The sequence below is a fragment of the Carex rostrata genome, chromosome 4, assembly GCF_964058835.1.
Source record: "Carex rostrata chromosome 4, lpCarRost1.2, whole genome shotgun sequence".
Classification (NCBI taxonomy): Eukaryota; Viridiplantae; Streptophyta; class Magnoliopsida; order Poales; family Cyperaceae; genus Carex; species Carex rostrata.
The window spans coordinates 500,363-525,368 of NC_135921.1; the positions used below are offsets into that span (position 1 = coordinate 500,363).

Here is a 25,006-nt window from a genome sequence, read left to right on the forward strand (position 1 = left end):
CGCTCCTTAGTTTGCAAATTTTGCTGGAGAATCCTTCTTCCTATATCACATAATTATTCAATGGTACAGTATTCAAAACTCTATTTTTAGTTCTTCAACTAAATATAGTCTCCTGTAAAGCACTATATATACAGGCCATCACCAGCCTCAACTCAACCAACACACACAAATTAAACACTTCTTTCATACTCTCAATATTCAAACTCAATTACACCATGTCGAACGAGCAGATGTACAAGTCCGGCAAGGCCTTGGGCCAGACCGAGGTGATTCTTCCATTTAATTAGTGTGATGAATACATACATTTATCCCCCCCTTTTTTTATGGTTGATGCTGTCAGAACAATGCCGTTTTGTTAGCATAAAGATCCGACCATTGATTCCTTTTTTAATTTCCTTTTAATTTATTGCAGGAGAAGGCTGATCACCTTATGGACAAGGCTTCCTCAGCAGCATCCCATGCTGCAGATGATGCAAAGCAGGTTTTTACAAATATACCCATATTATCCTTTTCTTACAAGATGGAATTAAGGATATTAATTGATGCAACTATTTGACATCAGCAGCATAAATGATAACCAGAGGAATGCACTCTTGGTTACCTTAATTAGGATAAGATGACACATTAGTATGCTGAAAATTATAGCTAAATGTACTATAATTTTAATAAGAGATATCTATGCTAACATGTTCTAACAAGAGAAAAATGTACTATAAATTTTTCAGAAGGGAGAACATGCCAAGATCTCTACCCAGGATGCAATGCAGTCGGCCATGAGCTCTACCCAGGACACAATGCAGTCCGCCAAGAGCTCTTCCCAGGACGCATATCAGTCGGCCAAGAGCTCTGCCGAGTCAGCCACTGACAAGGCATCCGAATCGGCCAAGGAGAGCAAGGATGAGGCCTCCGGCTTTCTCCAGCAGGTATAAATTCATTCCAAATTGAATACTGCATTCTATAAGATCTTCCTCTATTCATTTCCCTCTTCTTCTTCTTCTTCTTCTTCTTCTTCTTCTTCTTCTTTTTTTGAGGTGAATAGGACAATGTCTAATTTAATCTTTTGTTAAACCTTACACTTTACAATTCAATTGATAAAAGGTTTGAATTATTTTCAATTCACACAAGCTGCTAATAAAATGTTTTACCAATTTCGATTCTTTTAATCTCTCCATACGACTCTTCTTTTTATATAATAATAATACATAAATTCTGAATTTTTTTCAGAAAACGGACGGGATAAAATCCCATTTCTTCATTTGATTTATTTTATGTATTTAAAAAAATGCTATTTTTTATGATTCTTTTGATTCATTAATTACACGGATCCGGGTCTATTCTTTATTTCCTTTCTTCTGGAGCAAAAATTATGTTTTTTTAAGCAAGTTTTCCCTGCATTGTAGACTGGAGAAAGTGTCATTAACGCAGCATCGGGTGCTGTTGATGCTGTGAAGAGCACCACTGCTGGTGCAGTAAATGCTGTGAAGAGCACCACTGCTGGTGCGGTTGGCAGCGTGAAGAGTACTCTTGGCATGTCCGATGACGGCTCCAAGCGCTGAATGAAGAAACACATAGCTATATATCGTCTAAGGGCCTAAGCCCAAGGCTATCATTGCTTTGTGTTATTATTAATTGCTGCTGTTAATTTTTTGCTGCATCTTTGTTTGAAATTTGATTCCTTTTCTTTGTTTATCGGGTTCTGTTGTTGCTTACAGTTCCCTGTTTAGTTTTGATGAATTCTATGTAATTTAAGCCTTGGCTTTCCATTTTGGAGCTGGCTTGGTTATCTTGAATTGTTATTAGCTATCTATCTATTTATAATAAAAATAATTCAATTTTATGATATGTTCATTGCAGAACTTGAAAATATGTTTTTTTTTTTGTTATTGTTTTTAAATATTGTCATGACGATTAGCCATATCTGACCTATTTTTTGGAGTAAAACTACCCAACTTGGTTCTAATAAAGTGTAATGAAAAATATTGTTCAATATTATTAATTCAACTTCAATATTTGACTTGGTCAAAGAGGTTTGGAATTTATAACTTGTGTGCGTTATATTCAGTTTAAAATTTGTGTGCACTACATCAGTATAAATTTTAAAGTCAATGCGTACAGATATTAAAATAAGGTACATTGATTTTAAAACGAATCAAACAATAAAATAACATTACCGTTTAAGATCCGTGCACACAAAAATTAACATTACTGTACACGGATCTTAAAGAAGATCAGACAGTAATGGTACTGGACAAAATACATACACACTGTCACTACAATGATTCATACAAACAAAATTTCAAATTATAACCAGTCCGCATCTCTGATCTGATGCAAACAACTAGCCAATTAAGAAATAACAGTGCCAAGACTATGCTCGTAAATCCATACACGTCAACCTCAATCCACAATTACTTATATATCTGTAGTTTTATGAACAATTTGACATTTATAAAAGCACAACATGAATGAGAAAAGAGGAGGATCAAGTTTCAAATGAGAGATGGAGAAATGACTAATGAAGATAAAATTTAAGCATACATAAAATGTTAAGTAATCAATCTGAAGAAAATCAATGGTTGATAGCCATCTTACTAATCTTTACAAAGTGACACTTACCTAAAAAGCATAAAATCCGAAATCCTGGCAGCCTCTGCCCGGCTTATCAAAAAAAAGAAAAATCTAATCCGATGACCTGCATGAAAGTCAACTTAAGATGCTCTTAAATGATTCAACACCCCCAATTTTCCCAGTAGAAGCATCAACATATGCTCGATGGAGACCAGGAATAGCATGTTCATATTGTAGAACAAACTTCTTCACAAAATTCTCCTCACTTAGCTGAATAAAATTAGGAAATTTTATATTTTCCCCAACAAGTCCTTTTGATATGAGAAGCTTTCTAACAATGTTCCGGGGAATCAGCCTCTTCTCCAAGCTGTATGCCAGCAAAGCTGGATATTTGACCACATCAATCTTATCACAACCGGCTTCCTTTATCAAGTACTCCATTTTGCTGCCTACCAGCTTCTCTGGTACCCGCAACAACATAGGGCCTTTACTAACCATAAGTGCTATCTCCTCCTGTGAAAACCCCAAACTTGTCAAGTTATCTAGCTTTGCATCTATGATGCATTGGTTCTGATAGCTGACCGTTAATAATGCATTGATAAAATTTGGCGATGAACGAGCAATGCCTAATTTGTCAGCCCTCTCAACTGCTATTTTTAGAACATGAGGCTTAGAACAGATCAATCTATTTTCTTTATTCAGCTGGATAAGTTGACGAGGAGAAAAACCACATTGCTCCTGAAGAAAAGATAAGTTGGGCATGAGCACCTTTTCCAAGCTCCTAAGCAAAAGCCGATTCCCCGGGATTTTGCATAGCAAAGAAATGTTGTTTACCGATCCAAGGACCTCCATCAAGAAGTCGATCTTTGGCGCAATATTGGTTCGAAAAATATAAGGGTTGCAGGCAATGATAGCTGAGATGTCTTCCATGGAGAAGCCGAGCTCTTGTAACTTGGCAATTTTTGGTCTCAAGTTGTTCTCCACATGAGAGCAAAGGATGCGAGCTTCCCGGGACACAGCGGTCTTTATGTCCGCCTCACTTACGCCAATCTCATCTCTCTCAGGACTTGAGGTGCTGGATATATTTGAAAGCTTTGAGTGCCTTTTCAGAGGAAAGACCGCACGAGTGGAGGAGGTATTGTGCAGCCAAGTGGGGATTTGGGGGCGACGCTTTGGAGGAGGCGAATGGTGTTGGTGTTGGTGTGGTCCGAATCCGATTGAGGGGAAGAGTCAGAGATGGATGGAGTTGGAGGCAATGATTATGAATTCTCCCCAAAAACAGATTCATAGACATGGTCACTACTCACTAAGCTAAGCTCAGTTGAGCTGAGCTGAGCTTGTAAATTGGAAGGCGGCTGTGCAGCTTAGCTAGCTTAGCTTAGCTTAGCTGGTGGAGAGTGGAGACGAAGAAACCAGCGGATAATGGACTTTGGGCCTTTTCAGGCCTCTAACATGTGATTATATTATATGTAGTTCCCCACAAATGAAAATTATATGTACTTCTCTTCTCCAGATAATGGGCTTTGGGCCTTTTCAGACATATATAGGACAGTTATCAAATTTATCTTTTACAAATATTTAAACTAACTAGTTCTCATTAAAGCACGTGAATCCTGCAATCTTTGTATATGGTCCGTAATACATATAATAACGCGCAAAACAAATAATAGAGAAACTTAATTAATTAATAGCAAGAAGCAAATTCGTTTAGTGGCCTCGAAATCAAGACAAGTTAATTTGTTTAGTGACTCATTTTCTCAACTATTGACGTCTCTCTCTGTATAATCTATTTGGAAACATAGAAAAACAGCAACGGAGACGTACACCTTGGATCATGATAAACACACATATTAACATTAGCAACAGCCTACGGGCATTTTTTTTTTCCCGCAAAAAAAAAAAAAAAAAAAATATCAGCAACAATCTTTAATTCAGAAAACAAATGAAAAGATATATGCATACTTGACCCATGGTTTTCATGATTTCATCCGCATAGAGAATGACTCAAGTTTCATGTAATATCTCAATAAACTGGAGATAATTATTTTGATGCTAATATTGAGTATGACAAAATTAACTATTAACTCAGAGCTTGAGGATGCTTTCAGACGAATAATTTAGAAGTTTTCTCATAATAAATAGCAAAAAGTCATTTAATTAATACATGTACAATTGTGATCATGCAAGAATTGGTGCCATAGATATGAGATGATAATATTAGTGCATCCAAACTCAATTTCTAACACTGAATTGCGGTGCAGTTTTTACTTGTGATCATGCAAGAAGTTGCATCATGTATGTGAGATGATAATTAGGTAATCTTATACCTCAAAGAATCCATTAATTTGATTATTAATCAATGATGTTATGTTAGAATACTTGACCAATTTCTGTCTTATAGGGCTCAGTGCTTGTTAATTAGTTGTTCAAGAATGTACTTAAATGGTATATGCAAAGGCCACCAGTTGTTTCTTCTAATCATCTGATTACTTGAATGAAACAATCTCTCTGTTTTATTTCCTCTTTGCTTTAGGCATTAATCAGATTGAAGGAGCCATTTGCTTCAATATACCAACAATTTGGTTGGTATCTTCCTGTTATAAATATAAATACATTTTTTCCTCAATATAAAGATAAGTACTTGTTGTGTATTACTAATTTTCCACAGATTGAGCATTTTCTTTCTAGTTTCTATTAGGATATCTAAGATGCGGCCTTGCCATACAGCACATCAGAAACGACCTTTTTTTTCTGTACTCAGTTGTCAAACACATATAATTTAGGCCTGATGATTCAAATTTTGACTTGGCAAAAAAATAAAAAATAAATAACAAGTATCTGATCTGGCCAGATTTTTTCAATTATAACTAACTAAACAGGAAACTGGTAAGTTCATATTTTGAACCAAGTACTCAAAATAGACTTCAAGTTAATAAATATAAAAAATATGAAAATAGTTGAAGCCCAGTGTAACATGAAAATAGTTGCAAAAATATAGATAATCAAACCAGGACTCCAGAACCAACTGAATTACATAATAGACAAACTTTTACAACAATAAATAGTGATACTAGACCTATAGGGTACAGTTTTTACTGCTTTGTTGGTGCCAGCAGAGCTTTGAACTTTTCAACTGACAAGGTCTTCATATTCATCCAGGATCGGCACATTACTTTTGCCCCTCCAGCATTTTCAGTTTCCTCCGTCTCCTTTGGACTTTCAGGCTTCGAGCTAGTCAATCGAATCCATCCTCCTCTCTTCCAGAACCTTAATCGGCTGAAGGCCCCTTTAGTTTCGCTTAAAATTTTCCCTTCGGTCGAATCGGTACCATATTCTTCTGTATTTTCAACTTCCGTCCCGGTATCATTTCCATCTCCATGGTCGGCAAGGGACTTCTTGAGATCGAGCATTTCACAAAAGAGGGCCTTCACAATGACTCTGATAGGAAGGTTCTCATTTTGTGCCACATCTCTACACAAATCTCGAGACAGCCTTTGTACATCGATCAATTGGCAGATTTGCTCCTTTTCTCCATCTGAGAGCTGTGGGTGGTACTGCATATACCCATGTACGAACGAGCTTAGCAAATGTATAAATGACAGGCCTGCGCGCCCACTATAAAGCTAATAGATGTATATAACTATTTTAAGTAACTAATAAGGCATTCATAAAGGGCAAGCCTACAAAATTAGCGAAATTATCATGGGTGCTCTTGCAGAAGGATGGACAAAGTATATATTCCTTTCTGTCTCAAGTACTAATACAGGTGAGAAATTGGGGATATTTTGGCCATCTCTTGACAATAAATGAATGCATTTTCTTATGTTTATATAATAAACCTTTGTGTTTTCAGAACTAACAAAAATTTCTTACATTTTAATTAACTTTAAAAAATAATATCAACTATTATACCTCAAGGTAAGCGCTGATGGCATGGTAAAGGTCGTCGCTAGAAGGCCTTGCACTCATGGGGATTGCACTCGCCAGTGACAGAAACTGCTGCAACTTCAAATTTGCATCTTTTGCAATTTTTGCTAAATACTCGTCAACCAACTTTGCAACTGTCCCAATTTTACCAAACTGCAGTGAACCAGCCTCAGTGAAACCCTCCTCATTTGTCGAATCACATGTGATCTCATTTACATGGGAGTTCTCTTCTATGAAATGCTTAATCAATCTCTTGACACAATCCACATTACGCACCGACTTATCTCCGCCCCCTGAATTCAGCACCAATAAATCCTCCACAGTAGCTTCGTCTAGCTGTGTACCAACTCTTTTCTCTAAAGTTTCAATGCACGTCTCGTTTGCATTAAGCATGATACTGGCACTGAGCATGCTAAGAAGGACTTTAGTTGATGTAGCTCCTTGTTGCTTTGGCAACAGTTCTACTATTTCTTCAAGCAAAATTCTCTCATCTACAGACCAATCACCAGTCGAATTTGGGTCAACCCTGGAATGGTGATTGCTTGCATAATAAATTACCGCATTCGAAATATCTAATGGGTCATGCCCCTTTGCATTCAAGACCTCCATGAATCTCTTGAAGAGATAAAGACTCAGAGAGCAAATATCATCATGCCACCATTCCGAACCTGAACCAGATAGTTTTTTAGTGTCTTTCGTGCACACAATCCCATTCCAAGATATCTCATATTGCGGGTTACTTGACTTTCCATATGTGACCTTGGAGGCAAGTGAATCGAGGCATCTAGAGACAATGTCAAGCTCCTGTGCATAGCGTAAAACAGGCTCACAAGAGATCAAAGCCCCGATTGATTCTTTCCAGTTTGAAAGGATTTCATTAGAGAGAAAAGTTTCAGTTTGAGAAATTAAATTTCCTTTCAAATAATTCTCATTCATGTGTAAATTATATGCAGTGCAAAGAAGGGGGACCACGTTTGACGAGGTGAGCTCAATTTTCTCGCCATAGCAGAATTTGGCAATCAACTCAAAGGAGTGGGCCCCACCCGGAATCTCATCGAGAACAAAGGCGCAGTCCCTATCTTCATCAACAGAAAATTTGCTGATTATTTTTGCCAAGACAGGACTTGCGTTTATCAGAGGAAACTGCACACAAAAATTGGTATTTTTTAAATTTGTTAGTTGCAGAAAAGGTACTCTATTACTATTCATGAAATTGCGATGATTTCATGCATGGGCTTAAGATTGCTGCCAGGATTTATGGTTCTTCTTGCAATTCGGGTCAGGTTAAATCTACTGGCTGATGGGTCATACATATACCTCATCGAGTCCGATATGTAAAACATAGACAAGTATATATTAAGATCAGTAATATATATAATAATATTTAACCAAATCATTGAAATTAGTTAGGTGATTTCTCTTTATGACCTGGGTCGATGGGACCCACTAGAGAGTGACTATTGATGAGCACATATTTCTCAACCCGCCAGTTTGTTACCCGACCCAATTCATTTACAAGAAATATGAAAATGGTCGCCCGGTCGGAATTCAGATGAGTAATTTTCTTATTTCCTATTTTAGACAATAATATAAAGGCATTCCCATGGAGCCACATCGTCTAAATTCCTTCTTAGCAATGTCAAAGCAACTGTTGCCAAAGCAAAAATAGATAAAAGTGAAACAAGGAGAAGAAACCAAAAAGTAAACAATGTCAGAATCAGGGACCAGAACAAATTCCAATTCCAATGCAAATTAATGATTCTATTGTGATTTATTAACTTACAACTTTGAACCAAACCCCAACTACATAAAATCTAAACGAGTACAAAAAATGAAAGAATAATAATAACAGGAAATTAAGGAGATCACCTAAAAGTAATTGCCAAGTAGAATTATCAAGCTTGTGTTTTTAACGAGAGTATATATAGCTGTCCAAAATATATTACTATTCCTAAAATCCCCATGTGAATATTTTTTTTGCAAAAGTAAAATTTAATTGTTAGAGGAAAATAAAACACAGGAAACAATCAATTTTAATTGACAAAATCTCAAGATAAACGAGCTATATATTATTGCAATTTAAAAAAAAATAATGGTGTAAACCTTATGTAGAAGAAACGAGAACTCTTCCACCTCTATCAACACATCGCTCTCGAGCTCTGTCAAGCATTGCCTACCAATTTACACCAAAAAAAACAATGCGAAAAATTTAAATTAGAACATGGATTTAGTCAAAGAGGCATGTGTGAATAAACACAAAAAGAAAGAAAGAAAGAAAGGGGTGGAGATGTACCAAGTGAAATCTTTAAGGCGAAAGATGCCGCTCTTTGAACCTATCACAACCGCTGCCATGTCTATCTTGCAAGGGTGAAGGTGAAGGTGAAGGTGAATATGATTTCCCTTGCTTGATCTCTTGGTTCTTGTTCTTCCTTTATTTATATGATGAGAGGCCGGGTGGAACTATAAATGAATTAAAAGGGTGCAACTAGAAATAGCTGAGGCTACTTTTGGCAACAAGGAAATAGATGAATATAAAAAGAGGAACGCTTAGAAAAGGGTAATAATATAATTAATATTAGTAGGCAGCAAGATATAATTGGAAGAATTTTCACTTATAATTTACCTTGAGTCTTCTTCAGAAATAACATATCATTCTTTAAAAAGGAATTTCACAAACCGAATATTTTTTGTTACCATCTTCCAAAAATTAATAAACACAATTAAGAGGTCTTTTAGAAAAATTAAAAGTTATCAAGGATTCAGGGGTGCGGATATATTTAATCTACGTCCCTGATATAAATATTTTTTTTAACTTGTCAATTGTGTTTATTTATTTTTAGAAGATGGTAACAAAAAAAAAAAAATCGATTTCACAAACAGTGTAAAGGTTTGGAAATTTTTATAAAATATCCTTCTTTTACAGAAAGTCGAAACAATATTCTTGCCTCTAAAATTTTAACAAAATACTCCTGATTTAATATTTACCCTTCCCTGGCCTCATCTTTTTCCATCCTCCTTATACAATTTTTTTTTCATATCTTTACAATTTTAGTTTAGAATTTCCATAATAAAAATTCTATAATTTTCGACATTTCATAGTCCAGAAATTCTCGCTTCATATTTAGAATATTATTTTACAAAGTATTAAATTTAATCAAAATATATAATCAAATGGATGATCCTTCAAAAACATCAATCACAAAATATTATGTCTGCGCCTCACAAATTTGAATACTTTAATTGTAATTGCATCAAGTTCCAAACTTGAGATGTCAAATTGTATTGCTTTGAATTCCAAATATAAACTAATTTTAAATTTAGTTTTATGGAAATAGACAATCAGAAAATATGCTAGCAATTAAGTGAGGGGAAGGAAAAAGAGAGAATGAGAGAGAGAGAGACAAGGTGGGAAGAATATTTTCTTTCTATTTTTAGAAAAGAAAAAAATCTATCTTAATTAAATACACTAGTCAGAAAATAGAAAAAAAAAATAGAAAAAAAATAGAAAAAAAAAAGAAAAAAAAATAGAAAAAAAAAATAGAAAAAAAATAGAAAAAAAAATAGAAAAAAAAAACACTAAACATAAACTTTACAAAATAGAGATCAGGGATATTTAAGAAGCACTTGATCCGTTGATATATTATTCCATGGTCCCACATGAACTCTAACTTAATGAGCCAATTTCTAACATGTACTTTAGCATAGAGTTAATTAAAATTAGTAATTCAGATTAAGAAGAAGAACATTTTAAAATTAAATGATGATTGTTATTATAGTTGCCATATTGTCTCTCCTAGAGTTGTTAAAATAACCTATAAACTATAATATGTTGCGCTTCTCTGTGGATTTGTTGTTATTTGAAATTATTTTTTTCGTGGAATAAATTAAAATTAAACATTTACTTCATGGCAAAAATCTGAATTTAACAATCAAATGTTCCATAGAAAAAGTATAGATATCGCCACAAACATTTTTCTAACTTTAGAGGAAACTATATATAAATAACAACCTAAGCGCCGATTAAACTTTTTGCACGAATATGATTTGTTATCCAAATCCAACAATCTAGATTGCACGCGGGAAAGCGCTTCTCTCTCACTGTTGAAATTTTATCTCACTTTAATTAGGGTAAGAATTATGTCATCTGTATAAAACTATAAACAATAATTAATTGTTCCCATTTCAAACATCAATCAGTTGAACCAATAAAACAATTGTTTTTTAAGTTAAAACAATTTGGCTATAATACAAATTATTTGTATAGTAGAGTTAAAATACTCGATTGATTTTGTGTTCCAATAATATCTCACATTCTTATCTTTGTTTTCAAAATTCAAACAGTTGATTCGAACCGTTCAATATGATTCCTATATGACCAAGTTTTATATATTTTTTAAAATATTTTTACAAAAATTATTTTTTTAGGGTCCCATAATCTTCCGAAAAATAATAATTTTGTATTTATTTAAAAAAATAGTTAAAAAGATCCAAAAATATAAATCAATATCAAACCAATATCTTCTCAAGAAGTTTTGTATGGATCTTTTTCTTAAAAATTAATATCAAACCACAAAATATGATTTTTTTTTTTTTTTATGGTCCATAACATAGAAATTAAGTTGTAAAACTAAAAAAATGGACTTAAATATTTTGGACACTGCATGTATTGTTATCAGTAACAAATAAGATTATCAGTGTTAAAGTGCAATTAAGACACGTTGCATCAGTTTTTTCTAAGTCATGCAATCGGTATTCTAGAAAGCAACAATTTTTTTCATGATTTTATAATTTTGGAGTCCAATTTGGAAAAATACCTTAAGAATATCAACAAGGCCAAAGCTACAAGACATTCAATAATAAATTCGTCATGCTGATAGATTTCATAAACTAATAATTAAGGACGAAATAATCTCAATTGAATATTAGTATCAACTATCAAGAGAAGAATACATAAAGAACACTAATTTACTAAGCATTATTTGCAATTTAGAAGATTTAAAGGGCTCTAAACAAAAAGAACAATCTTTGTGTACCGTGATGCCAGATCCTCTCTGAACAAATTTAAAGTGGCTAACAACTAGCAAGCATGCCCGATAAAAGTTGTAACCTTATAGTCACAAGATTCGCGAATTAAATCTGAATTAAACCTGAATAATTCATTTTTTTGGTAATGTTGAACCGAATGCTGAATTATTCGGTTGACTGAACTTTGACCGAATTGAATCCGAATTGAATATAAATAATTCGCAAATTCTGAATTTTACGAATTATTCGTTTATTTTTTCTAGAATAATCCTGCTTTTCTAATGAAATTATTATTTTTGATACTGGCATTATGTTTTTGGGTTCAGATTTTTAGATACTAGTTTTATGCAATTGCTTATAAAGCTATGCACACCAGCATCATTAATTTTTGTATTTAGGAGATTTTAGTAGCCACTCTGTACGAGTATGTTCTATATTTTAAAATTGCATTGTTATGTATTGTCTCGGTATGTTCTACATTTACTGTCCCAATCTGTTCTACAATTAAAAAGGATTTCAAAAACTAAAAAAAAATTTATTCGTACCACTTTATGATCAAATCATGCCACGGAGCATTTTTATGTGGCTAATATTTAGATTTGTTTATGTCTGTTTAGTTTTATTATTAAAAAAATATATATATTTATGATAAATCGGTACATTGTTTGCAATTTCCTCCAATAACTTAATATAATCAAATCTCATTGCAAATTAAAATTAGTGAAGTAATTTTGTTAGTAGGATTATTATAAGTAATACTAGTTGAATTAAGTTATTGTAACACTTCCCATTAATATTGTGAAAATTGGTTTCTTCCAAACACATTGCGTTGGTCTAATTCACGCAAGATAATCATGGAAACTAATGAATCATCATCTGTGCATGCTCCAAAACCCAAATTAAGTCTCGCTAGTCACTACCAATGGGCTACGATGGAGCTGTCATATGGGCCGGAAATCTCATGGGCCTTAATATTTGACTTTGAGAATACTATTATAAAACAAGGCTTTGAGAATTCTATTACGATTTCTCATAGGCACTCCAGGAAGACAAGACACAAGACAAAACAAAATGAGAGCATCTTCATCATATTTGTAAAGAGAATATAAATACTGATATGAAAAATTTGCAAGTTTGAATGTACAAGTATCTTATCGAACTTTACAAGTACTAATTTAAATGTCACTACTAGAATTTGCATTATATACATGGAAATTTGACTTTATTTTTGTTTAAAAATAAGTTGTATTGTAAAATTGGACACTGTGGTGCCCCATCACCTCCAAGGATAATTAAGAGTATTTGGTTTGTTAATTTGGTCAATGAAGCAAAAGTAAGTGCAATTGCATTCAATTCAACTTGATTATTATTATGCCTACAATTTACAACTAAAAAAATTGTAAAAAATATATATGAATCCATATGAAAATAGCATATTGTACAGAAATTCAGAAAGAAAAATTATATACATTTAGAGAATGAATAAATGTATCTTAATTACAGAAAAAAAAAACCTCCTAAAATGAAAAAATGTCTGTGTAATCAGAAGCAACTCTTTTGAGTAAACAGGGAAGCACTATTTACAGTCTTCGGGTTTATTTGCATTGCCATAGAACACCTTTGTGAGATGTGTGGAAAGCTTGAGAGGGAGAGAGCCTGCCAGAATGAAACCTAAAAATTAGATTTTTTAAGTCTCACAAAAGAAATTTAAACATTTCAATTTTTAAAAAGAAAATTTTCAGTTGCTCCAAAAGAATTCAGGGCAATACCTTGGTCTTCCCAACGTAGTGCGCTCCTTTGCTGGCCACAATATCACTGTAATTTGTGCTTATTGTACAATCAAGAGAAACCTACAGTAATAAATAACAATTAAGAATGATATCAATATGTAATTGTTATCATATATAAATTCAGCCAAATAAAGTTACTCCGTGTCTGTTGATTTATTATAGAAAACCCTTTGTTGCATGGTACATGCTTACATTGTATTAACAAAGATTATGTACCAGCAGAGTGCAAACCCTTTTGATATATTTTCTAATAAATTCAGAATAGAATGAACTGGATATGTTTTATTCGCTGTGATGTTAAAGACAAAAATCAGTAGTAGTAATACATACATGAATTCTCGGCAACGGAAAATTAAGCACATGAGTCTGTGCTCTTATGGCGCCATTAATTCGAATTTCAAGGCGCTTATTTTGTGTGCCAGCAACTGCCATCAATTCTTCATTAATCGCTTGGCTTAAATTCAGTTGCTTGAACAGCAGATGCATGAACACCGTAACATTCGAAGTCTTTGGTGGCTGGTAGAAGCTAGGCACCTCAATCATACCGATTGAATTGTTCCCATATAAAACCCTAAGAACAGAGGTGCTGTACCTAATTCCAAACTTATTAGGGTTATTAGTCGAAAAAACCAAGGAGGCAACTGAGCAAGTATGGTTGTTTTCCATGGTAGAATTGCTGTAATCCAGTCTGAAATTTGGGTCAAGTTGAATTGATTGGAAATGGAACATGGGTTTTCTAAACCTTACAGCAAACTTCAGAACTAGAATTGCTGAAACGATCACTATAGATACTGTCACCAGTAATATTATGAAGTAACAAAAGCACTTTGCATGAGAAGAAAATATCTTTTGTTCTTGATTTTGTTCATCTTTATCCATTCTCTCCTTTGTTTTCTACAATGTTGCATTCGGATTAGATGGAGAATCGAAACAAGGCATGATGAATTGGAGATGGTGTAAGATATGAAGTACTGTTAATAGTTTATTTAGAGTGCTTTATGTTTAGTTTCTACTAAGATTGAAGTAGGAATTATGAGTTGTGTGCAAGTACAGATAAGCCTTTATTCCTTTCTTGAAAAGTAGTTGCTTTTGCTCAGAATCCTCTTTCATGACTTCTAGTTGGAGGCTGCTTCTATAGAAAGATTACCCACTTCTATATCCCTTCTAGAGAGCATGCATCTCTACTGAAATTGCATTCAAATTTGCACTGGGAATTTCATGTATATATATCCCTTGAAAATCTACAAATTATACATTTCTCTCTCTAAATTCATAATATCATATTTGCCCTTTTAAATTTTAATAATCTCACATACTTAATTACCCAATCAATTGCCCTTTCTATTAGCAGTCATTTTAAATTTATAAAGTGCTAATTTAATTATTTATTAAAAAAAAAATGTAGCACGTTTAAGAGAATTGCTTAGCCTTTTAATTGGCTAGCTAGGTCCGGTAAATGGTTCATTTTCTGGTGACACGCACACAAATGTGTGTCTAAATACCACTAGGTATGCGTCACAGCTAGAAAAATAACTCATTTGACATCGGAACTATGACTGGACATTTTTCTTACACAAGTTACGTGTTTTCTTTAGAATTTAAAATTATAATATGTTTTGCCACCGTGAATTATATAGGAATCATACTAGTTGATACATTGAGTGAAACAAAGAGGTATCCCGGATAACAAAGTTTTGGTTACTTTTCGGCTAAAATAGAAATAGTACATAATACATGAAAGCAAAATGTTTTAAAAGGTCAATTTTTTTTTGAAAAAAAAGTCACCTATAAATGTTTCTAAAATGTCAATTTTCTTTGCCAAAAGAGTTTGACTTTTTTAAAAACATATAAACGTATATACATGCGCAATATTTGCAAATACTTTCATTAATTATATCACATTTAATCTGAGTTTAATTTATTACTAATAAATTAATTTAACAATAGTATTATTTTATGCGCATAATTTGTTCAAACAATATTTTTTTAGAAAAATATGAAAACTCATCCGCAACATATTTATGCAATAGAAAACGAAGATCCTTCAAATCCAAAGGAAAAGAAAATTGATCCTTTGCTTGCAGTCGCCGGCTCGTTCCTGCATGGCCTACCAATAGACCCCAGACAATAGAGCTAGGCCCATCCCTACTTTAAGCCCAATTACCACTTTTAGGCCCATACCAAACGCATCGCTGGTTCCTCTCCAAAATTACAAACTCATTAGTAGTCCATACTACATCTATACTCTTTATTGTAGTCAACTCTAACTTTGATATCAACTTGTAAAAATTTATACTTTAATCTAGACTGTCAAATCGTTGTGGACGGTTCAGATCTCACATGATCATCCAGTTTAGTTATACCCTGACACAGCCACACAGACATGCGATGAGACTTGTAGAGTTGAGATCAAGTTTTCTTCACCTCCAACTTTTCACTTCAATTTCTTCTGACGAACGAGAAATTGACACATGGTCACTCGCTCTCTCTCACAAGCTCCCCAAACGAATACAATGGCGCTCTCTTGCTCTTCCTCTCACGCTCCTCCCCTCTCCAGCTCCACCTTCCCTACTTCCCACTCAAATAAAACACTAACCCTTCTCTCCCCATCCGCCATTCGTACAACAACCCAGCCTCTTCACGTAGCAAGGGTGGTTTCGTCTCTTCCCTTCCTCTCCGATGGCTTCATCGGTTCTCTCAGGCCTTCTCCAGCGCCAAAGCCGTACATACGGAGAGACACGTGTCTGGTCGTGCCGCCGCCGCAAGGGAGAAAGCCTCTGGCCGTGGTCAAGTTCTTGGGAGGTGCCTTCGTTGGAGCCGTACCTGAGGTCACTTATAGGTGTGTTGCTTGATATTTATTGATTAACTTAAACTAGGTTATCTTAATGATCGTTACCTCATTGTACCGGGGTTCAGTTATCATAAACTTGGGAGATGCCAATCATTCTCTCTTTTCCTTTTTCTATGTGTGTTTTAGCCATTTTAATTGTATTATTGTTTAGTTGATGTCTACTGAGACTTTCTGAAGGATCACTTCCTTATTATATTCAAATTAAAAATGCAGAATTACAAAAATCGGTACAGTACAGTACCAATACCATTTTGACAATAAGATAGTATAGTAATGTATCATTTCTTATATGGTAATTCTCTCTCTGGTAAACCAGCCACTTGATGGAGCTGCTAGCCAAGGAAGGCTATCTGGTTGTGTCAGTGCCATACAACGTGACCTTCAATCATGAAATGGCGGCACGTCAGGTGTATAATAGTTTCCATGCTTGCTATGATGGGCTATTGGAGTTGGGTCTGCCCGAGGCTCGCATAACTCCTCTTGACATCTCTGGCCTTCCTCTCTACTCTGTCGGGCATAGGTCATTGCATTAATTATTGTCTCTGACATAAAATTTAATCAATTTCATCCTGTACAAGTAAATTGTGTAAACCAAAAGGGGCTTATGAACCTTGTTGCATTTGGTTCTTTTGGCACAGTAATGGAGCTCTGCTTCAATTGCTTGTGGGCAGTTACTTCAATGAGAAGTTGCCTCAGGTTTGTCTCAGTTCAATATTTAGCAACAGAGATTTTTTTTTTTTTCCAACCTTTTGGTCTATTATACTATTTTCAGTAATATAACATTTCTATGTGCTTTAAAGTTCTAACACTTACTGCACATCAACTTATTGTGCAAATTCTCTTCTGACATCTTATGGGCAATCAATTTTTTTTTTAATTAATAGGCTAATGCAATTGTATCATTCAACAATAGGCCAGCTACAGAAGCTGTACCATATTTTGAGCAGGTTTGTTTTTAATTTGATTGAACATCCTCTATTTGAAGAATATTTTTCAGAAATTCAAGTTCTCAACTTCTTTTACTCATGGTATGCACTGAATTGTTTCAGTTAGGCCCATTTATGAGCCAAGTAATTCCTATTGTGGAATCATCTCCAGTCTATTCATTGGCTACAACTGCTTCTGGTATGGAATTGGTTCTATATAATCCACAATCAAATCTTCTGTGTGGAATTAAGGCTTAATTGTGCCTTAAGATTCCATTGGGATCTCGTCTCTCTTGCTCACTGCATAATTGAACAAGGCTGAAATGTGACTCAATATAATCCTAAATTTATATTAATACCAGTTGTAATTATACTTGAGTATTTGTTAATGGATATGTCTATACAGAGAGTTCATTGAAGGCATTGATGGATACGGCTGGATCATTAATACAGGAATTTGATAAGGAAGCTTATTTATCTCTCACTAAATTTGTCGACCAATTGCCATCTGTTTTCAATCAGGTTGCTTTCTCTAAATTTTCTCTAATTTTTGTGTTCGCAGTTTACTGTAAGTTTCTTTTATATACAACTGCCTAATATCACATTTGTTAGTATTTTGTGCAATTATCCTACTGAACTTGGCCTTTCTCCTGAAACTATCTACTCCATAACAATACTTGGAGGTTTTCCAATTTTTTTAAAAAATAATGAAAATTATAAATACAAATGAAATATAAAGAGCAAATTTATAAACAAAAGCAATTAGATGGGCAGTATTCTGGTGCGAACATGACAACAATTATCATAGTATTCTGGTTCCTTTAAAGATAATTCTGGTGCATGTATTTTTTTTTTTTTTAATTTTAGGTTAGAGAAGGCACGTCAGAGTTCAAGCCGACTCCTCCTGAAAATCGTGAGTTCTTTAAGAAGTCATATTGTGTTCCCCGCACTTTACTGGTAAATGCTGCATTGAGCAAACGTGATTTCGTTTGGTTATTTTTTTTTCTTTTGTTCCAACTTGATTATGGTTTGATTCTGTTTGTGGTGAATGGTGATCACTTCAAATGCCAACTTAGGACTTAATTAATCCCGAATTTAGTAGTAATTTCAAATTTAATACTTCCTAAGCTGCTTATTGCATGTTCTATCTTGTATCAGTATACCAAAATACCAAAGTTTATTAATCATTGTCATTCTTTAACTGACCTTACTTGATATTCAATTTCTACATTAAGCCTAAGTTCAGTGCAATTTGTTCCAAACTTAACCCTAATTTGCAACTATGCATCAACCTAACCTTAAGCTTGCCTGAATCATTGATCTAGGTCAAGTTCAGTACGGATGCAATTGATGAAACAGATACTATAGAGGAGGTATTGAGACCAAGGGTTGAGTCATTTGGTGGCAAGATAGAAAAAGTGACCTTATCGGGAAATCACCTTACACCATGCATTCAGGTATAAATTGTTTTTTTTTTCAAAAAAAAAAAAAATATTATCCAGTACACCATATTTTAGAATGAAAATCAGAAATTTATTTTGACCATCTTATTAAATAAGGGCATGGAGTGATTGCTTTGCTTTTAAGGCTAGTAATTTGAGTTAGAAAATATTTACTAATAAGTCCGAGTTATAACAAAATTACTTCATATCCTTGTCATTTGATTTTTGGAAACCTCAATTTCATAGCATAACATCTTATTAAATTAATATGATCCATCCAACAAAACCTTTCTCTATTGGAGCAATTTTCTTGTAGTAATGCTATCTAACTTGAGTTGCAAATTACATTTAATAAATCTTGTATCTGGGGCAGATTTTCGACAGATTCTGGTCATAACTTGCAAAAGTCACTTGATATGGTTTAATTTTTGGCCGTAAAGAAAACTTTGGTGGACCATCAGGCAAAATTGTCATATTTTATTGAATATAGATAGCTATTCTTTAGCACCTGTAGTAACCATTACTATAGCATTATCATTTGCAAAATCTTACCTAATATTTATTTCGTTCTTCCCAGGATTTGAAATGGCCAGTGGGCCCACTCTACACACCAGCAGATGCTCTCGCTCAGAGTTTGAAATCAATCTCTCTCAACGAAACAAGGGTTCTCTCTAGAACTATCACCGATTGGTTCAGGTCGTTTGACATCAATTCCTGATTCATATTTTGGATACAATTTTTTCATGTGTCAAAGGAAAATGCAAATAGTAGTTGATGATGTAATTAAAATTGACCAAACCACAATGTAAAATGTGGTAGGGTTATTTTGGTTGCAAATATGTAGTGTATAGAACATTCATAATTGATAGAAATAATGATAGATTATCTTGACTAATACTTCTTTGAGCAAGTTAGCATCACTGGTGTTTCGCAATGAAATTTAAAGGCAAGACTTCAATCTTTCTCTCAAAAACTAAAACAGCAACAGCATTGGTGTACCTTATTTCATCACTTAATGCTAACAGGTCAAAATTCTATTATGCAAATCTGAATTTTGAATTTTGGTTGTCAATATCTTTACACTTTAAGATGTTTTCTTCATTTTGTTTAATATCTTATGGATTAAACGATTATCAATTTAACAAAATTTGGTTCAAACATAAAGTTCAACAATGTGTTACCTTAATATTTCGATGGCCGAAATTATTTGCTTCGCTGTTATATACTCCATCTTTTCTTGCACATTAAAAATTAAAAGAATCGAAGTAACATGAACCAAAAAAAAAAAAAGATTAAGAAAGAGAAAGCGAAGGGAAAAATAAAAAATGGGCTTGTTAAATATCCAGTATGAAGCCCGTTTTTAGATTACTAGACCGAAATCTCTCTCGGTCATAGTCAAAAGAAAATTAATGAAAACATTGAAGATAAAATAATAAATGATACGTATGTATGCAAATAAAATGAGTATCGCATGGTTCATATATGGATAAGGCATGCAAGTATGTATGTATTCCATTTCCATGTGGGTGGGTGGGTGGGTGCGCACGCTTGAGTAGGATCATGAATGCATGTGATGTGATTCTTCAATTTTTCCTGTTTTGTTTTGGATTGGATTTGTGGGAATTAACTCCCCGGAATCATGGTTTGACTCCAAATAAAATAATCAATGACAATATATATAATAGTATTGTTATTTCATTCAACTGGTAAAGAGCATGATAATAAATTAATAATGTTATAATAATTTGATCCCTAGGCTAGCAGCTATGAGCCTATGATCACATTTCCTGTTCTGTTTTGGATTAGATGAATTAATTGGATTTGTTAAAGTGAACTCCCCAAAATCATGGTATGACTAGAAATAATTGACCATAATAGTAATAGTAATAGTAATATTATTATTATTATTATTGTTATTTCATTTGACTGATAAAGGGCATGATAATAATGTTATAATTTGATCCTAATCAAATATGAACTATATATGTAGTTGGACGACAACTGTCACCGCCTCGAGAGTCGAGAGCACGTAAGTGGGAAATTCGTAGCGTCTGTAGTCTGTAGTAATTCAAATTTTGAGGTAGTGCATATAGGATCCAGATCATTCAATTCGTATCAGCACCAACATATGAGGTACTGGAGGTTACGGGTACCGTAAACACCATATCAACTGTGTGCTGCATGATATTTTCTTAACCCGTTGAGGCGTAACTGTGACTCGCTGCACAGAGTTCGTCATTCAGAATTTTGATAAAAGAATAAAACAAATCTTAGGGGGATTTAATTTTATCGGAAAATAACGGTCCAGATCAGCCTTTGATTCTCTCCGTCGTTCACGTACGGCCTTAAAAATGAATTTGCATTCTTTCTGCACGAATCATATATTATACATTTATACTGGCTTCCTCCATTTCTAATAAGCACCGAAATAAATTTCGCTCCATTTAGAATTAACTCAAACTTTCAGATATATAATGAGAATTAATACGGACTCCTTAAAAATAGGGATAAATTAATGTGCAAATGCTGGCAATAGCAATCATTTCTGGATTTGTCTCCATCAGACAAACGCACGCAGCAAAAAATTTCCTACGATCTTTCACATTTAATCTGCCTCATAATTTAGCTAGGTTCCAAGATCTAAATATTTCAAAGAAAAAAACAAAACAAAACGATAAGAGAGGTAAAGTTTTCTAACAAATGTTTATGAACAAAAAATATTTAATCAGATGTTTAAATTTGCAACCTCTGTAACCAATTATACAGATGACATTATTTTTTTAATTATTAGATTAATACATAATTAGTAATTTTTATTTACCAAAGAATTATTGGTTTAATGCTATACACAATCAAATCCTTGCCTAAAAAATTGTCATGAACAATCTGTAATTAGTATGGTTTGAACTCAATCAATTAGTCTACCGCGAAAATACGTAAAGCAGTTTAATTAGTTGATCCAAACCATATCATCCAACTAAATAAATAAATAAAATATTTTTTTTTGTAGAATTGACAGTTTTATAGCTTTGGACTCCAAAACAGTTGTATATATGTGAACTATATTCTAACGTACAAGAGCAAAATTAGGATGTGATATGTGTTCATCAAAAAAGGTTGATGAACACACCTCCAAAAGGCTATTGGATATATTGACTTCGAACTATGAACTCAAATTGTTCAAATCCATGTACATGCATCACTCATGAAGTAATATGTTTTTATTACCGCAGCAATTAATTTCTCTGGTCCCAAATGTCCAGGTTCATTCATAATAGAATTTCAAAAAAAACAAAAATCCAAAAAAAAAAAATAATATGAAAAAGAAGCACATGAAGTAATAGGATCAACCAATAATTTGTGCAAAAGAAGGTACGTACGATACTACGATCTGATTCAGGCTTTTTAATGTGCATTATATGCAAACAACCAAGAAAAAAATATTAATCTGCACTCTGCTCTGTCTCAGGCAGCTAAACACGGCACATTATCTTCCCCATACCATTATGTTCTTTTTTCAATATATATTACATCTGTAATTTCTTTTCATATATATATGTAAGCATTAGTACAAACATCTAATTAATTAATTAAGGACATATTTTACAATAAAGTTGTAAATTTTTATATATGTATGATTTCATCTATTTTAATAAAATTAAATGTTTTGTCTCTATTAATTATATATGTTTAATTAAAGCAATAAATGTCTTGCTTTAAAGACAAATATTATGTTTAATAAAAAAAAAACAGTGTTTGTCTGATTCTCTGCTAATTAACAATTGACGATGAACTGGTCTCCTTTGTTATGGAGTTTCATTTGAGACTTAAGTACACAGTTTCATAGTTATATGTGGGCTAAGACCAAATAAGAAAAATACAGGTGTAAAATTTTATGTCCGAAAATTTATGAAATTAAAAATTGATAAAAGATATTGTAAGAAATTGAAAATGCAAAATTTTCGGTATGTTTGTCAAATTAAAATACATTACTTTGAAAGTCCGACCTTCTAGATCTCTGTTTTTTTAACATTGAATTAGATATATATAGTTGGATTTTTTTTTTAAAATAGACTTTTTAAGGTACAACATTTTGTCCTTGCTTTTAAAAATAATGGTTGATCAAATAATTATGGTCAAGTTCAATTCACTCACTATTGCTGAAAAAAATCATCTCATGTAGGTTTCAATTCACTATTGATATAATTATGCAATGCGATGTTATTTTATTTAATTTATTTTTTAGATGTTTGCTTTTGCTAATTGACATTAATTATGCACAAATAACAAAGAATGTGATTGTGACCAAAGCAAACCAGTAACTAATTTTAGCCAAAATTTAACACATTAATTTGGCATATGAAAGACGAGGCACACATGGACAAAACTTCAAAACATGGCACATTTATATATATATGCCCACACCACAATGCCATTATAGATGACATCATCATCATGGTTCAAATCTCACCATACTAAGACTAAGTAAACTCATGCATGCACTTGAGAGTTGAGACTAGCTAGCTAGCTAGCTAGCTAGGTAAAAGAAGGCAACTCAATAAAGACAACCAAAAATCTTTATTGATATATTTCCTTATAAGATGCAAATCTTTTGTCAGTCATTGGTCCCCACTCCCCTGCCACATATCAGTGACACATGGTTAATTTTTAACAAAAGCAATGGATGTATATATATAGGCATGTGCATGGTTTCTTTATTAGGAATATATATATATAATAGACCTACACAAATGATAAGTAACAAAAACTTTTCTTTTTTTAAAATAAATAAAATAAAAGTCTAGTCTTCCAAAGTCTAATGTCTATAATGAAATTTTTGTTTGTGTTGACGTCTCAGGTGCTCAAAATTTTTAAAAAATATATACCTGAGAACATCTGGTCCGGTTCAAAATGACACAGACGATATACAAAGTAAACTAATTAAATGATATAAAAAAAAATACTATATATTGTAGTTATCAATTCTTTTAACTAGCTAGGTAACTTAAAGATAGATTAGATGTAAAAAGCAACTGCATGCGGTAAGCACATAATTTACTAAATATATAGTACGTTCTTCCTCCTGCAGAAAACAAGATCAACTGCTAGTCCAATTTTACAATTTTTTATTTACTTTGTCTAAACTATACCTGCACTTTGATAAAAGCTCTGCAAAGTAATAGAAGATGATCAGCTGGTTTTCTACTTAAGCTTCTTTAATTGAAATTAGATCAAATGATGCAAGCTGTTAACTTGGCCATAGATACTTTAGCTGGACTAAAACCTATTTTGATTGATTTAGGGTTATACTTTTCTATAGTTTGGAAACTTGTAAATAAGCTTCTCTCTCTCTCTCTCTCTCTCTCTATATATATATATATATATATATATAGGACGTGGCTACGGTGCTACGGGTAGCTAAGAGGCCTCCGTGCTACGGCTCAGATTTCGAGTTTTCAAAATCCTAACGGTTGATCCGAACCGTTCATCTTGTTCTCCATATTAATATGTGCTTGGAGACCAAATTTTACATTTTTCTGAATTTTTTTACTATTTATTAAGCCACTTTGAAAACCCCTGATCCAACGGTGGCTTAACCCAACAGTAAAACCAGAAACTACCGTTGGATCAGCGGTTTTCAAAGTGGCTTAATAAATAGTAAACAAATTCAGAAAAATGTAAAATTTGGTCTCCAAGCACATATTAATATGGAGAACAAGATGAACGGTTCGGATCGACCGTTAGGATTTTGAAAACTCGAAATCCGAGCCGTAGCACGGAGGCCTCTTAGCTACCCGTAGCATATTAGCCAAAACCTATATATATATATATATATATATATATATATATATTGCTAGGCTAGCTATACCAGAAACTGGGACTGCTGCTCTGCTAATCATTTTCAGAAAGAGAACTAGCTAGTATCAAGCACAGTATTTTTGTGACTAAATAGAGAATTAGTACTAGAAAAAACTAATAAAATATGATGAATATTCACAAGCACTTTTGTCTGATACCTTGAACATACATATATGAATATAAGTAAATTAAATATATAGGCCTTGGTAAATCTACAAGAGCTAGCAGATGATATTTATATATATTAATTGTTAAATTTGGAGACCACTAAAGTAAGGCCCTACCTAGCTAGCTACAGAAACGGTAGCTAGTCATGTCATGTTTTTTGTCCAAGTTAGATGCACCCAAAGTTTGCCTATTGTCTGCTTCATTTGTTCTAGCTCCTTCCCATCATCCCATCCAGCCATGGCCCATCAGCCATCCTCATATTAAAAAACAAAAAAATATATAATACATCTTGTAGGTTGTAGCGCCGATTTGTCAATCTGAGATCAAATTATTCCAATCATGCATGCATGTAAGAATCTGCCGCGCTAGCTATATATATATATAGTAGCTTATGTCACTTTCAGTTGTTTGATTTATATAAATAAATATATATGATCTCCAAATAAAGGC

The 25,006-nt window shown here is 33.3% G+C and overlaps 4 protein-coding genes across 4 annotated transcripts; 2 read left to right on the forward strand and 2 right to left on the reverse strand.

Moving 5' to 3' along the window:
* The first annotated feature begins 129 nt into the window (after nucleotides 1-129).
* Nucleotides 130-1,840, forward strand: LOC144552576 (uncharacterized). Its single transcript, XM_078300558.1, has 4 exons — nucleotides 130-266; nucleotides 413-481; nucleotides 726-923; nucleotides 1,401-1,840. The coding sequence occupies exons 1-4, from the start codon at nucleotides 216-218 to the stop codon at nucleotides 1,554-1,556; spliced, it is 474 nt and encodes a 157-aa protein (XP_078156684.1). The 5' UTR covers nucleotides 130-215; the 3' UTR covers nucleotides 1,557-1,840.
* Nucleotides 1,841-2,703: 863 nt separating this feature from the next.
* Nucleotides 2,704-8,890, reverse strand: LOC144552469 (BTB/POZ domain-containing protein At5g03250-like). Its single transcript, XM_078300449.1, has 5 exons — nucleotides 8,789-8,890; nucleotides 8,599-8,668; nucleotides 6,481-7,638; nucleotides 5,665-6,122; nucleotides 2,704-3,643 (listed from the first exon to the last, which is right to left on the reverse strand). The coding sequence occupies exons 1-5, from the start codon at nucleotides 8,845-8,847 to the stop codon at nucleotides 2,704-2,706; spliced, it is 2,685 nt and encodes an 894-aa protein (XP_078156575.1). The 5' UTR covers nucleotides 8,848-8,890.
* Nucleotides 8,891-12,967: 4,077 nt separating this feature from the next.
* On the reverse strand, nucleotides 12,968-14,395 carry LOC144553635 (uncharacterized). The gene is made up of 3 exons (XM_078301881.1): nucleotides 13,641-14,395; nucleotides 13,290-13,370; nucleotides 12,968-13,176 (listed from the first exon to the last, which is right to left on the reverse strand). The coding sequence occupies exons 1-3, from the start codon at nucleotides 14,187-14,189 to the stop codon at nucleotides 13,063-13,065; spliced, it is 744 nt and encodes a 247-aa protein (XP_078158007.1). The 5' UTR covers nucleotides 14,190-14,395; the 3' UTR covers nucleotides 12,968-13,062.
* Nucleotides 14,396-15,749: 1,354 nt separating this feature from the next.
* Nucleotides 15,750-19,424, forward strand: LOC144553097 (initiation factor 4F subunit (DUF1350)). Its single transcript, XM_078301180.1, has 9 exons — nucleotides 15,750-16,149; nucleotides 16,478-16,681; nucleotides 16,800-16,857; nucleotides 17,046-17,108; nucleotides 17,211-17,286; nucleotides 17,494-17,609; nucleotides 17,955-18,044; nucleotides 18,413-18,544; nucleotides 19,107-19,424. The coding sequence occupies exons 1-9, from the start codon at nucleotides 15,782-15,784 to the stop codon at nucleotides 19,245-19,247; spliced, it is 1,248 nt and encodes a 415-aa protein (XP_078157306.1). The 5' UTR covers nucleotides 15,750-15,781; the 3' UTR covers nucleotides 19,248-19,424.
* The last annotated feature ends 5,582 nt before the right edge of the window (nucleotides 19,425-25,006 follow it).